General features: G+C 36.0%; 1 protein-coding gene across 1 annotated transcript in view; it reads right to left on the bottom strand.

Moving 5' to 3' along the window:
- The window catches only part of LOC114659089 (quinone oxidoreductase-like protein 2), a 27,676-nt gene extending 12,382 nt beyond the window's left edge, over positions 1 to 15,294 (bottom strand). The window contains exons 1-7 of the mRNA XM_028811327.2: positions 15,144 to 15,294; positions 11,512 to 11,668; positions 7,908 to 8,004; positions 7,631 to 7,689; positions 5,158 to 5,223; positions 4,865 to 4,974; positions 2,032 to 2,113 (exon numbers count right to left, since the gene is read on the bottom strand). Coding sequence (XP_028667160.1) covers positions 2,032 to 2,113; positions 4,865 to 4,974; positions 5,158 to 5,223; positions 7,631 to 7,689; positions 7,908 to 8,004; positions 11,512 to 11,668; positions 15,144 to 15,202 — 630 coding nt within the window. The 5' untranslated portion in view covers positions 15,203 to 15,294. The remainder of the gene's footprint in view (positions 1 to 2,031; positions 2,114 to 4,864; positions 4,975 to 5,157; positions 5,224 to 7,630; positions 7,690 to 7,907; positions 8,005 to 11,511; positions 11,669 to 15,143) is intronic.
- Between the last annotated feature and the right edge of the window lie 265 nt (positions 15,295 to 15,559).

Genomic DNA, 15,559 nt, shown 5'->3' on the forward strand with positions numbered 1-15,559 from the left:
ATTACTGAAAGGTTGTGCTAGTTACTGTACATATCTGTACTAAAAATGAACAATATACCTTCCTGTGTTTAGTAACCAAATTATTGTTTCCTGTTATCCTACAATGTATTCAAGAGTCAGGACTATGTTTCAGTGTGCAAAAAAATAATACCACAGAATACCAAAGAGTGAAATTCCACTATCCAAATTAATGATGGATTTGAAAGGTTTACTGTACTTCTTAATGTGACACTTATCTGGTAACTGCTAAGGACTCCTATAGATTTCTTTATAATAGCAAGACACCCACAGGTAATGAGTACAGACAATTAGCAAAGTGGGTTTTGAGGTCAAAGTTAAAGTGTTTTTGGACATACATTTTGTAGCAAGAGATTATTAAAATATTAATAATTACTGGTATAAATGGGTTCATTAAAAATGCAAATCTTCAGAAAGTGAGACCTGTGCATTATATGATTATTTCCTTCACTGCTATGAGAAGTCAAGCAAAATTACACCTTGTATTGGCTAACTGAAAAGATTACAAGATGCAAGTTTTCGAGGCAACTCAGGCCCCTTCTTCAGGCAGTTTACAATTTGACTTCTCATTGCGTCCATAATGGCTAACACGGTACAACACCTACCACTACTCCCATTACAGCTAAAACATAAGCTCTGGTAAATGTAGTTTAAATGTATACTACATGGCCCTCTCATCGCAAGTTATGAATTTGAGATCTAATGCCGTAATAAGCTAATTATCCTGAAAACAGCCTTAGAACCACAGCAGAAATGCATACAGTTGATAAACTGAAAATTAACTTTTGTCTTTCTCATTAATGTTAACAGTTTCCATGAAATAAAATGCCTGGGCCAGCTTCTATAATAACAGTCTGAAAAAGTGTGAAACTGTGAATATTTTGACGCTTTTGGAGAGTTTTTTGTGTTGCTTTTAAAACACACCAGGGCTGAAATGTTCAATAATACTTTTCCTCTCTTAAAAAAAAAAAAAAAATCACTCAACCCGCGATCTTACATGTGTTAAATGGAACATGATGTAACATGTGTAGTCATATACTGTACATAATTGCTAAAGTGGTCTTAGCTGTCAAGTGGCTTCAATTGAATCAGATCAGGTCAGGTCAAGTTGGGGAGCATGCACTGGTACAGCACGTTTCCGCACCCACTACACGACGAAACAGCTCGGGATCCTGATTGGCAACCCCCCAGGCAGACACGCGGTCCCTCCCTCCGGAAATGACCATCTATCTGCTGCAGCCAGGTGTTACGTAGGCATCCCCTGTGGACTGGTCCAGCCACTTGTGTCCTCAACAATGAAGATACTGCATGCCGGATCATCCTTGTGGAATTGCACCACATGGCCATAGTGCCATAACTGACGCTCCCTCACAATGCATGTAATGTGCCTTATTTGGGACTCCATGAGTAACCGCTCATTTGACACAAAATCAAACCAGTGGTACCCAAGGATTCTCTGAAGAGACACAGTACCAAAGGAGTCCAGTCTTCATCTCAGGTCACTGGATAGTGTCCATGTCTCGCAACCATATAGCAAGACAGGAAGCACCAGGATTCTTAAAGACTTGGACCTTGTCCTTTTGCATGGATATCGGGAGTGCCACACACCTCTTTCCAGTGACCTCATGACCCCCATGAATCTTTCTGGTTCATCACTTAAATATGTTTCAAAAATCTATTGAAAACTAAACACAAACAACACTTATAAAAATACAAAAAATGTAATGAAAACATTCTCAGAGGGCATATTGTTAGTACTTTGCATACAGAATGTCATATAGGTCAACATTAGGAATGACCTGAATTTGAAGTTTAAGAATGGTGATTACTACATTCTGTTTACAGCGTTCATATGGCCTCTTATCCTATAAGAATATTATAAGTTACCTGCAAAGTTTTGCAGGACAATTTTCAACGATATGAAAACAACTAGGGAATTTTGGTTCTTTTAAATGTTGTCTCTTTTAGAATACTCAACTGTCATTAAACATATGATTATTAATAAAGTTTTACCTTTGCTTGAAGAACATTTGCAGCAATATCAACAGCAGCAAGACCAGCACCTCCTGCAGCTGCAGTGACCAACACTACCTCCCTAAATTAAAAGAAGACATAAGCTTTGTGTTATTTTGGTGTTAAATCTACATTCCAGTGCTAAACAACACGTAAAGACACAAACTGATTCTAAACAAGTAGTATTAAGAAGTTCATTCATTTCTCCACATGAGTGAAACTGCTTAAGATCCTGAATGCAACATACACAATATGGCTGCATCAATGAAGAGATGGTCAAAAAATGGTGGAGACCATCCAAAAAATAAGAGAAAGATGTAGTTGTTAGAGCAAGATCAACACTTCCATCAAAATATGAACCCTATTAAAGAATGCACAATAAATTTGCTACACTACAGTATTACTATGAAGCATTATTCAAAGCAATAAAAAGGACTGAGAATATATTTTCCTCAACTGCAAGGAAATATTTAACATTTCAAAAAGACTAAGTAAAAATTACAATCAGTGCCACATAAAAGGGCATTCTTATAGTGTCTCACCAAACATGGAATGATGAAAATAAGACAAAAATTATATTAAAAAGGTACAACTTTTCTCTGAAGCACACAAGGATAAAGACAAAGTAAACAAAGAGAAAACAAATACTGCTGTCAATCTGGGCCTTCCTATAAAGTTATTTGGATTACTGATTGATGGCCAATGGCTAAAGGTAAGTATGTAGTTTGTCTGTTTATATATGTATATACATATACAAACATACACAAACTGACATATACAAAATACAATGAAACAGTATTTATCCTGTCTGACTTCCAGAATTATTAGATATTCTCATTATTAATTTAGTCAGATCTTTCGCAGTATGCAGTTACATTAAACAACTTATTGTGCAAAAAAAACACTGATGATTGCTTCATTTGTCCCATTAAAAAAGGGTGTTGTTCCCTTAGTGAATTAGGCATAATTAAAGAGATAATAAAGATCACCTACTTTAATGCAGCCTGAATTAGGTCAGCATTACACACTGTAAATGTAATTGTTGCCCTTAGTATCACAGTTAAGTTTTCAAAATACATACAAGAGACATATCAATCCAGGACCACAAGAAATTCCTGTAAACCGGACACCTGGAAATGTATAAAGTCATTGCAATGTCATTCAAACTCTTCTGCTTGTAGTGTCCACCTCTGAGATTTATTATTCAAATGCAAAATGTTTAGGACTGTAGACAACATTCCCAAAAGTGGCTACATCGCTCAAATCTTTCTGATATAAAAATTCCATGAAGTCACAAAGAATAAGAGAAAAAAAATATATAAATTTGCATTTGGGAATAGTCAGTATAAGACTCATTATAAGAAAGTCAACAGGCAAAAATTAGATCCAAGACCTGTGAGCTCCACAGTATAATTGTCTACTGATATGTCAACTACAATACTTCTTAGTTTGGGGATTGTGAAAAAAATGTACAAAGTTAAGGCTTACAGTGCTCCCAACTTACTACAAATAATCCCTTCTGTGATTAAATCCTGATGAGCAGACCTACTAGCTCCCATATATAAAATTACATTGTTGATATTCAAAATAAAATCACAAAGATGTTTCAGTCCTTGTCTCCTTCTATAGCCTGTACTCAAATAATATGTATTCAGAACTAAGCTAAAACATAAGAGTACTTTAGCACAGTTTGTAAAGAATGTATTAATGATTTTATTAAAGAGAGAAAATTACAACCCATATTGTTTGAAGAAATTGTCACAGGATATTCCTGTCTGAATGTGAGGTACTATAGTATTGATTTTACAAACTGAATAATTATACAACACAGAAAAAAATAAAATGATAGTGTGGCAGCAAAAATTAAAATGGTTAAATAAAAAAATGTTTAGTGGTAGATAAACACAAATATAAATGCTTCAGCTTTTCCTGGTGATTACATTCTCACTCTGTTTAAAATAACTGGTTGACAAGAGAATATGTGTACATTGATGTGAAAATCATTAAGGGGGAAAGAATTATTTTTAGAGACACACATATACACACAAAGATCAGCCCAATGTGGAGCCATGGTTATGGAGCACATGCCAATGTATGAATACATTAAGAGAAAGGATTAACAACCATCCTCATCCAGGGCAAGGTTGCACAGCAAGTGGAGCCTTTCCCAGTCAACACCAGGTTCAGGGCAAGGACAACACCTAGACAGGGAATCAGCCGATCACAGGATGAACACATACATACATTTGGGCAATTTCACAATGCCAGTTCACCTTACTTTCATGTCTATGGACTGTGGAAGGAAACCGGAGAACATGGGGGAAGCTCAGGTGGACGCAGGGAGGACATGCCAACTCCACGCATTGAATACCCAGGACATGAAACCCAGTTTAGATCAACAACCCCTGGCCTTTCATTAGGTTTTGATAGACAACCTGATAATATTCATTATGAAAGTTAAAGAGTAATACAGAGAAACAGAAAGAAGCAAAACATTTCCTTGTATTTTATACATAAAAGTAAAACACAGGGATAGTATATGTGGTTTCTCACAGCTCCAATGAACTTAATTGAATCTTGGAATCTCTATCCTCATCTTTTGCAACAGTCTATTGTAATGTCTATGTAGAGCCTTTGCATTTTCTTTGGTGAAAAAAAAAAAAATCCACTCATACACAAATCGTTATCGTCAACAAGACCTGTGAGTTAAGAATGTTTAAGTTAGTCCATTGTGAGTGTGGTTGCGACTGTTAATAAAATGAATATGGTAAATTCACATAGCACACTGATTATCATAACAGTCCCGTAAATGGATTTAATTATATAATGTTACCCTGGTTGGGTTGCTGCTCGGTGTTGTAATGCAAGAAGCCCAGTACCATAAGATACCGGCAGAGCAGCGGCCTCTTCATAACTCACTTCTTTAGGCAACTTCCAAAGCAACTGTAGGTGAAAACAAGCATTTAATTATTTAATGAATAAATAATAAGAATTTATAGTGTGCTACACATATTTTAATCATCTGCTGCTTAATCTAAACTGACACTTATTTTTTTTAGAAATGCTAATATTTTATCCTGAATACTGTTAGTCAATCGATTCAAACTTTAAAAGTAAAGTATGCACCTTTTGATTTATGATGCACTCCTCTGCCATGCCTTTTCCCTCAGTAACTGCAATAACACGGTCACCCTGAGGATGAAAATTATACATATAAGACTAAGACATATACAAAATAAAGATTTTAGATACACAGATACGAAAAAAACTTTCTCTCACTCACAAATACAAGGATATTTCATTACTGTACAAAGATTTGCAGAGGGAAGAATTACTTGCAATATTCAACATAGCAATAACATTTTTTAAAGTAACAATTTTATTATGATGAAATGAGAAAAACAAGTTGAATGAACAAAGGCATTCATATAACTATATTCATTAACTACAGAGGTTTATTGAAAATAACTTTATGGTGTATTTTGCTCTTTTGATTTCTAGTAAAACTTTATCACAAAAAATAACTACTGATATATAATGGTAATTATAAACTTGTATAATGATTAAAGCATAACTATAATTCTATACAGTATGTAGCAGAATGCTCTACAGATTTTCCAAACGATGTAGGCTCTGTGTGCAGAAACAAGCTATTTACTGCTCAGTTTTATCATGAGCATCTTGGAAAATCATTTAAAAACTGTCCTCAAAAAATCATTTCACTTCTTAGTCTAGGTAAAAGACTGAAAGTAAGAGTTGGCAATTGTGCATGAAAGACTACTGTATATTGATTTTATGATTTTGTAAAATTCCAGCAACAATTCTCAAATCTATTAATTAACCCACTGGTGCAAACATATCTAGCTACAATATATAAAATAGAAGAATGACACAGCTGGCACATACAGTATACTACACAGAACAATGATAATTATAAATAAATATGTTCTAGTTCCAAATAAAACATATAAAATACATAAATAAATATCAGATATAAAAAACACAACTTGAAGCAAACAGAGCAAGTGACACTCAAACTGAATCACTAACTGGGTCGGATGCTCACAAATTGGTTTTTATCGTACGCCACACAGATGGCTATGTAGGCAATGCCAGTTTAATAAGCCTTGGAGGTTGACACTGTTTAAGAGCCTGGTGGTAAACAGAACTATGATATCACTCATTGGGTGGCCCAGTTTGTTACTGAGGTTTGTCATAAATGTTCTGCATTAAGAGGAGTGTGGTTCCAGTGGCAAACTGGTTCATCTTAACCACCCATTAAAGTGAGCTGCTTTGCACTGTTCACCTGTTAGTGAGAATCTGAAGGGACATGCTGATTTCCTTTTGCTTTTTCAGAAGGCTATGGTTAATGGGTTAATGTACTACAGAGTCCTTCATTTTTAACTAATACATAATTACTACCAGGTTTTGACTAGGGAAAATTTTAAATGTACTGCACAGTTACAGTACGCTTGGTGCTGGCATTTATGACATACTTTAAAAAGAGATACAGTCTCTCAGTTAAAGGTGAATTCCAGAAGGTTTCAAATGAGGCTCATGAATATGTGGTTTTAAACAGATGTCTATTATCTTTTTAGATAGCTGTGGTAAACATTAGGATTTAATTTTTTTTCAGATGCTTTTCAATTTTAGTCATTCTTACATGTGAAAGCATATTACACAGAAAAAGAACTAAAAATTAAAGAGGTCAGAGATGGCCCAGGGGGAAAATAAGTTTCAGTGCACAATGTAAAATAGCTTGGCATTTATTTCATGTTGAGGAATGGTGTCAATGTCAGAAGGTTAATTTGATAATCAAAAAGATAAGAGACTGAAAAAGGAAGAGAGGAAGGTAAATTGCTTACAACAGAAAATAATTTTGATACAGCTTACTTTAGTGTGTATTTATTCATCCATTTTCAAACACAATTTAACATAAATATTTTATGAAGAGACAGTTCTTGGTTACTGGAAAATGAGATGATTTTTTCCACTAAGGGAATGTCATCAATCGATATTTGTTGTCCAATACCTAACTGCTAAGGACATAAAGTCCTTTTTGACCTAACAAATTTAGAATTAGTGCTTTATGTTTAGACTGTCCAGCAGAATTACTACTTCCTTTTCAATAAATTAGTATGAAAGGAAAAGGGAACAAACCCTGTAATGACAAAGTTATCATCAAAGGCACTGCTAGAGCTGAATAATTAAGAATCTCGTCATTTCTCTAAAAAATGCAATGCAATACAGAGCAATTTTTAATACTAGACAATGTAGAGTTACTGGAAAGGAATATGAGAACTAAGCACCCGTGATGTTAAACTGGAAGTGAAATGGATGGTGCAACAGGAACATCTTTAAACACCTGACATACCAACCATGTTAGTATTCCAAAATCCTGCAGAATCCCAGACAACAATCAACGTCCTTGTTAAAAATCAAAATAGTTTTAGTGAGAGAGGTTTAAAGAAATTGTTAAATATTACTGCAGGTGAAAACAAAGTAATGTATGCACTAGAGAATAAAACATTAGTGTAAAACATATACATGTCACTAATTTAACTGTCTTCATAAAAAATAAACTCAATATTGAACTTACCTTCTGAAAATTTGTAACACTAGGTCCAGTTTCGATCACACTGCCAGAAAACTCCATGCCTATTAACATATAATTTTGATTTACACTACTATAGGAAAGTTTTTTAAGCATACAATAAATATGACATGTCAGGTGTACAGTAGATTTTTAAAGGTAACTTTTCGTAACCTTTATTAAATCTACAGATTTGGAACCAAATACATACACATGAAGTCATTTGTATTTAAAGTGTAATGTCTATTAAAAATAAAGTTCTATCTATCTAAAAATTACTCACCTGGAGTGAAAGGTAAAGAAAGTCGTTCTTGATATAGACCCTGACATGCCAGGATATCAGCAAAATTCACTCCACAGCAATGAATGGACACCCTCACCTAGACAAAAATTATTATACAATAATGAGCTATGATGGTCACATATCCTTTAAAAGGCCAAGTTAGGTTTTCCTGTTTGTCAAAACTCTCTAAAATATACAGTAAAATAAACATTTGGAAAGCATGTTTCTCTTTTTTGCTTTGCGGCCTCCTCCACCATAACCTATCGTCCATGGTGGAGGAGCAAAAGCTTTAGATTCGTCAAAAATTTCGATCTCCAGTTTTCAACAGATCTCGATGTTTCAGGGTCCCCCCATACCGAAAACATCGATATCTCAATGATGGGTCTGTGTGTCACAGTTTCTTGAGGATAGTCTAGAGCAAAAATGTTAGACAGAAAAATGCCAAACTTGAAGCTTAAGCCTGTCATGAGATGATAATGTGCTACAGTAATCCCTTACTTATCGCGGGAGATAGGTTCCAAGGCCGACCACAATAACTGAATTTCCGCGAAGTAGGGACACCATATTTATTTAATTATTTAACGTGTATTTGGATGTTTTTAAACCCTCCCTGTATTGTTTACAACCCACCCTTTACTCTATTAATAACAGGGACAACTGCTAAGCAATATGAAATCGGTAGATAAGTTTACACTTACTGTATAGCGAAGTACACGTAGCTATATATGACGTGATGATGGTGATGAATATGCTGCGCAGTAAAAATGATGACAATGAAGGTGATAATCCCCTGAATGCAGTAGCAAGAGCACGTTAATGCTGAATGAGTGAGATGAGACTTCCTGGTTAATGCAGCACTCCGTCGCTGAGCCAATCAGCAGCACACAGGAACTTAACTGCGTGCTCTGATTGGGTAGCTTCTCAGCCATCCGCCAATAGCATCTCTTGTATGAAATCAACTGGGCAAACCAACTGAGGAAGCAAATACCAGAAGTAAAAAGACGAATTGTCCGCAGAAACCTGCGAAGCAGTGAAAAATCCGCATTATATATTTAGATATGCTTACATATAAAATCCGCGAAGTCATGAATCCGCGAAAAGTAAACCGCGAAGTAGCGAGGGATTACTGTAATTAGTTTTTGAGCCAAATCGTGCAAGAGAATGAGGCACTCTAGAGGAACCCTCAAATTAATTTTTGATATCATCCCGATAATTATGGCAAATACCATAATTTTGAAATTAATTATGAATTCTTCTTATCAATTGCTATCGTAATCATTGATTTTATGATGAAAAAGATCAGCATCAAAGCAGTAAATAATTACTGAAATGTTATAGAACAGTTCAGGTAACTTGGTTCCTCGGGTTCAAAGTCTACTGACACTCACGTCCAGATTTTTCAGTCATTTTCCCTATGATACAGATTTTAAAACCTTCATCTGATTCTAGCTTTACTGGGCAGTTTCGTATTAATACTCCCCAATGGAAGCAGATAATGAAATATAAGGTGACAACTAATGAAAATTGTACCATTATATAATACTTGCATCTAGTAACTTCAGACTTTTGTCCCCATTTTAAATATTCTAAGAATCAAATTCTGTTATGGGGTTTTTCTCCATTCCTAAAACTTATGTCTATATAAATACTTATATGTTACATGCTTACTACGGTAAAATACTCTAATTATAACCACACAATAATTTCCACGACCAATTACAACAATGCTTTGAACATCAAATTCAATCAGAAATAAACTCCAGTATCAAGTTTTTTTCTAGCTTTTGCATATGCATTTTCTACAATTACAGTCCCACAGTGAAGCTAGAGGTCTGCCAGGAATAATAGTTTGGTCAAAGTTGCAGTGGCACTAAGTATCACAGCAGGATAGTGGGGGGAATAAACAGAACGGAAAATTGCCAGCAATGGCAATTAGTGATTTTTAAGCATTTAAGAAAAAAACTGTATAATCATGATCTGGATTTAAATGCAGTGACTCAATGAGCATCCCTTACACTGGCAAAAATGTCATTCTACACTTAGAAACCATGTTCCTAAAACTTCAGTAGTTTTATTTATTTTCAGAATTTAAAAGAAGTCTTACATTCCATTTCTAGTAATTATTCTTGCAGCAGAAGCTTTTTTAACTAACTGTAGACTAGAAGAGCATGTACACCTGAGAATAATCAATTGTAGTAGTCACTTCTGCTTCAAATACACATGAATTTCAGTAAATTTCACAGTGAGAAAACACCACAATTGGGATATATTAACTGGAAGAAGCAGGTCTTAGACAGCTAAAATGCAAATTTTGTGTCACTCTTGCACTTTGTAGGTGAGTTACAATTGTAGATTGTTCGTAGAAATTTAATTACAGTATATGGCAAAATATTGCAGGTAGAAATAGGCAAGAGTCAATATAAAGATAGCACACTCAGAAATTGGGGTCTATATGCTCAGGTTGTAAAACAACTTTTTACTCCACTACTCCTATTAGAACATGGACAAGCAATACGTTTTATGATTAACTAGAAAAAGAAAATCCGAGCACATTTCTCCAGTTTTGATGTCATTACACTGGTTACTTGTGCCATTCAGAATTGACTTTAAAATACTGCTTATGGTTTACAAAGCCTTAAATAATCTTGTTCCATCCTATATTTCATTCTTGCTTGGTTTGGTTACCTCAGAATGAAATATAACACTCAAAAACTTCCTAAAGAAAAAAAAAACCTGACAATAGCTTGTTTTAACTTGGAAAAAGTTTGAAAATAGAAATGAGCATCAGCACAACATCTGAAGGCCAATTGTGTTTTCATTTGTGCATTTAGTAGGAATACGACACAAAGTGCATTCTTCTCAAAAGTAATTAACATTTATAATTAAATATGGGCAGATACTAAGGTTCTCTAATAGAATCCGTATTTAAAAAAAGCTTTTTTTTAATCCTAAATTAGAATTTAAAAAATACAATGAGGGCATAAGCTGAACACTGTAAAAATCACAATAGAAAAATTTGCCCAAAATCATTATCAAAATTAGATAAAATAAAACTTCCACACTTGACAGGGAATCATTTTTGACCACTGAGACCTAACCAAAAATAAGAAGTCTAAGGCAGCCAGTCTTTTTATAAATGGACTTATTCAGAGGTGAGATTCTAGCCGCTAGAGAACAAGGCCCCATGGTTAAAATGAAAAAAAAAGTACAGAAAGGCAAAGGACCATGTGATCAAAACACAAGGCAAGGAAACCAAGCTGAGGCTGCTAGTCAAAGGGCAGCTGAAATTCAAAGGCTGGAGGTTAAAAATATTGAAACTCAATGTACTGTAAATTTAGGAGCATATTTAAGTCCACCAGCATTAATGGCAGATATACTTTGGGAAACAGCATGATAACAATATAGCTTGGAACAAATAGGAATGTAAAGGTGTGACCACAAGCACAGAGGATGGCATTGGGGTGAGCCAAGACAGTCTGCTTTCCCTCTTTTATGACAAAGCACTTAGTAAACACAATATCATTTACAGAGCAAATGTAAAAAAAAATAAACAAAAAAAGTGAAAAATGCTTTTGTAAATTAAAATGTTAAAATACTGATTTACCTCCTCTGGCTTAAGTTCAGCTCTTGATAGTGTTTGGACTTCCAGTGGCTTCTTCAGTTCTGTGCACACTACAGCACGATACTTCCTAGAATGTTCTGTTGAGACACTGTTCACACACTGGGACCTCCCCAGACCTTCAAGTCCACTTGTACTTCGTCTGTATTAATAGAAGAAAGAAATTGAAGAATTCTAACAGGTGATGTGAACCATCAAAAATAATGATCAACAGGAAGCCAAGGACATTATTTAGTGATATGCTATCTTCCCGTTAATAATGCGAGGGTGTTCCTTTGATGTCCCAACAACATGCGCGTTAGGTTACTTGGTGATTCTGAATTAACCTTGTGTGAGAGTGTGGGTGCATGCTAAGTAGGTTGTGCTTTGTAACCCATATCAAGAGCTCTATACTAATATCTGGTGCAATGTGCATTCTGATAAACAGCCTGCAATGACTGAATTTGCAGTTAGTTTCAAAAATACTATTTCTTCTATCCACCCATTTCAAACTCATTTAATCAAGTTCATAATTGTTGAAATGCCATAAATTAATGGCTGTGTCTCTACTCAATTTTAGACCCTCTATATGTATATTGAGTGAACTGCTGGTATTTTGGATCTGATGTTGTGGCTAACATAAGTATAAATAACAAGGTGACAAATTCAATCTGTCCTAGTGACTCTCTATGCCGCAATCAGTAAGTGACTTCAGCTCTATGTGCTCCTTCCTTTAACCTTGTGTTAAAAACTGTACTTCTTTTTTCATTTGCTTTGGATAAGAATATCCCTTAACTAAATACTATAAGTGTAAATATAAGAAGTTCACCATCTATTTTTAACTGCAGCTGCTGTTTCTGTCTGTTGCTTCATAAAATGACTCCTGAACTTGCTTTACTTCACAAAATATAGCTGATGTGTACTGCATTATACACAAACAGGTTTCCTCCTGATGACATCTCCTGAGATTCTGCTCTCCAATATTGACAAACAGGTGAAACCAACACTAATCCTGCATCAGGAATACACAGTATCTAACTGCTTGATTCCAAGTGTCTTTACAAATCAACCGTGAACTCAAAAGAAGGCCTATACACTGCTTAAATCAAACAGAAGTCTCAGATATTTGCATAATTACCCACAGAATAAATGGTGAAAATTGCAATGCTAGTAATTGTTTTTATGTATTTATTTTTTTTCTCTGCACAACAACCATTTTTTCCGGCCCTTTGATGTTCACCCACATGCTGTTACTTATAACAGATGGAACTTTCCAAGTCACATAGAAAACTGTCATCAGCCTTAAATGTGATACATGCTTGCACTTCCCCTGCCTTCCAGTACACCTCAGACACTGTTCTACACGAAAATCAAGTACTACACACTACAACATAATTCAAGCAACAGAAGTTTTTAAAAACCATACAAAAGAACCAATGCTTCAACTACACAACATAAGCTAAAACTATGCAGACATTATAGCATTACGACAGCTTTGCTGAATATGTTACCATCGGCAAGGGGCCCAATTAAATCTTGAAATTTCTTGTTTGTTTCCTGGGATCTTCAGAAAGAGCCGCTAAAACATGAATTCTGGTGGCAGAGTAACAATAAATTTACCACTCTTCTTTTGGCTACTTATTTATTTTTGCCCTTGTCTGTCATTTGCACACTTACATTACGAACATAACATTCCCAAAAACATTTAATCCAAGTCAGGGTCACAAAGGTGGCAGAGCCACATGCAATCACACGTGGAGTCTTTATGTTCTCCCTATGTCTGCAAGTGATTTCCTCCCATATCCCTAAAGATGTGCTGGTTAAGTTGACTGGCTGTTCAGAAATTACCCTTATTTGAATATGCATGTGAGGAGTAGCAGTAGTACCAGTGTGACATGTGTGTGAGTAAGTAAGTGGGGTCCTAAATTGGACGGACACCCTGTCTAGGGTTTCCAGGATAGAACCAATAGCATATGCTCCATCCCCAACTGTAAAAAAAGGATTACCTGTGCTTGAAAATCAAACAACTGAAGAGTAAAATCTTAAGCACCTAAATAAATAAAATGGGGACTTCAAATATAAATATTTGATAGATGACTGGCATCTATTAGGCTCCAGAGTGAAAACAAAGATCTATGTACAATAAAGTAATTTATTATAATACCAATCTTGCCTGAAGAAGGGGCCTGAGTTGCCTCAAAAGCTTGCATATTGTAATCTTTCTAGTTAGCCAATAAAAGGTGTCATTTTACTTAACTTCATATAATAACAATGTAAGTTGGGTGGCATGGTGGTGCAGTTGTAGCACATCTACCTCTCAGTAAGGAGACCACAGTTCGTGTCCCATGGAGTTTGCATGTTCTTCCTATGTCTGCATGGGTTTCCTCCCGTTTTCTCACACAGTCCAAGACATGCAGGTTAAGTGGATTAGTGATACTAAACTGGCCCTAGTGTCAAGGTCAAGGAAGACTTTATTATCCCAGGGGAAATTTGTTTGCAGCAGGCAAAGACAAAAGCAAAAGACACTGTTAAAGAGATCCAATAGATAAACAAAGACGCAACATTTGACAACCAATGTTACTGTATAAATACACACTCAAGATTAGTACAGAGAAGAAAAATTACTTTCAACAGTACACAAAACGATAATACAGAATTCATCATTTAGCAGCATCCCTACAAGTAACAGAAATTAAAAAGATTATAGCTCTAGGAATAAGAGTTCTTGAATCTGTTGCTCTTTACCTTTGGAAACCTAAATCTGCAGCCTGATAGCAACAGCTGGAATTCAAAGTAAAGAGGATGGCTAGTCTGACAGAATCAAGTTGGCTTTCATTCTAACCTGTTAGCCATACGTTTCAGTGATAGAGGTCTGCTGTTGACCAGTAATTTTACTGCTAATTTTTATTATGTTGTTAAGATGGTTTATATTCTTATTGTTTAGTAGTGTGTTTGCCCTGTGGTTGTCAGGTGCCCTGTTCAGTGTTTGTTCCTGCCTTGTGCCCCATGCTAGCTGGGATAGGCTCCATCACCATGCCGTGACCCTGTTCAGGACTTAGCGGGTTAGAAAATGACTGGCTGAAAATAGAAGTCACTACATTAACGAGTGATGATGCTAGCAAAGTTTCTATAAAACCAAGTAGTCTGGACGGAAGGTGCCCTCATAACAAGCGACTTTCTCCCGATTTTCCCAATAATAACAACGCCCTTTACACAACGGAAAAATACATTTAGAGAAACAGCTGCGTAACACCAGCTCTTAAAATGATACCCAATCATCTATAAAAACAAAGCCTGGATCCAAAGGGCAGTTCTAAAATGAAGGCGCAGCCGTGGAAGCGCACAAGGCAGGTCAGATGTATCATACACCTCTGCTAACTCCAGCGGAGTGCCTCATTGGGTCACGCATCGATTTTCTTTGTGTTTTTGACTGTTTACCCCAGTAGTTCTTTGCTTCCACACCAGCATGGTATTTGTACGTAAGTGCACCGCCACATCTGCATGTACACGTACGTAAATACATCGCCGCCACTACTATACCTGTATACCGTACGTGGAGGAAGTCAAAAGCTCGCTTCCTCTGCACGAGTTCATAAGACGTCGGCAAACGTGTCACCCCCAATCTCCAAAATTCACACCTTACAAGCTGTCTAAAAATCCTCTCGGGAACGGTCTGAAAAGCGAAGCGTGCCGCCATTACTGGTGCTTGAACTTTGTCCGCCCTAGCAAGGCACTCTGACTGTTTGCCTCTCTCTTCTTCTTCTTCTTCTTTCGGCTACAATACCGCATTTTAACATTTGCGCCCCCTATTGTCCGTCTCTGGTCATTGGCTTATTAACGCGCAGTACGCTAGCTGTTTGGAGAATGCACTGGACACCTTCCGTATTCTAACGTCTGTTCAGGATGTAAAATGAATTTGGTAAATTTCTGGTAATTAGAAATAACTTTATAACATGTGTTTTACAGGCACAAGAGATAATGTCTCACTGACATTAATTCGTTCTTTGCGGGGAACGGATGTTCTCCCTATGTTAACATGGGTTCTGTTTGCAGC

Source organism: Erpetoichthys calabaricus, chromosome 10 (assembly GCF_900747795.2).
Source record: "Erpetoichthys calabaricus chromosome 10, fErpCal1.3, whole genome shotgun sequence".
NCBI lineage: Eukaryota > Metazoa > Chordata > Cladistia > Polypteriformes > Polypteridae > Erpetoichthys > Erpetoichthys calabaricus.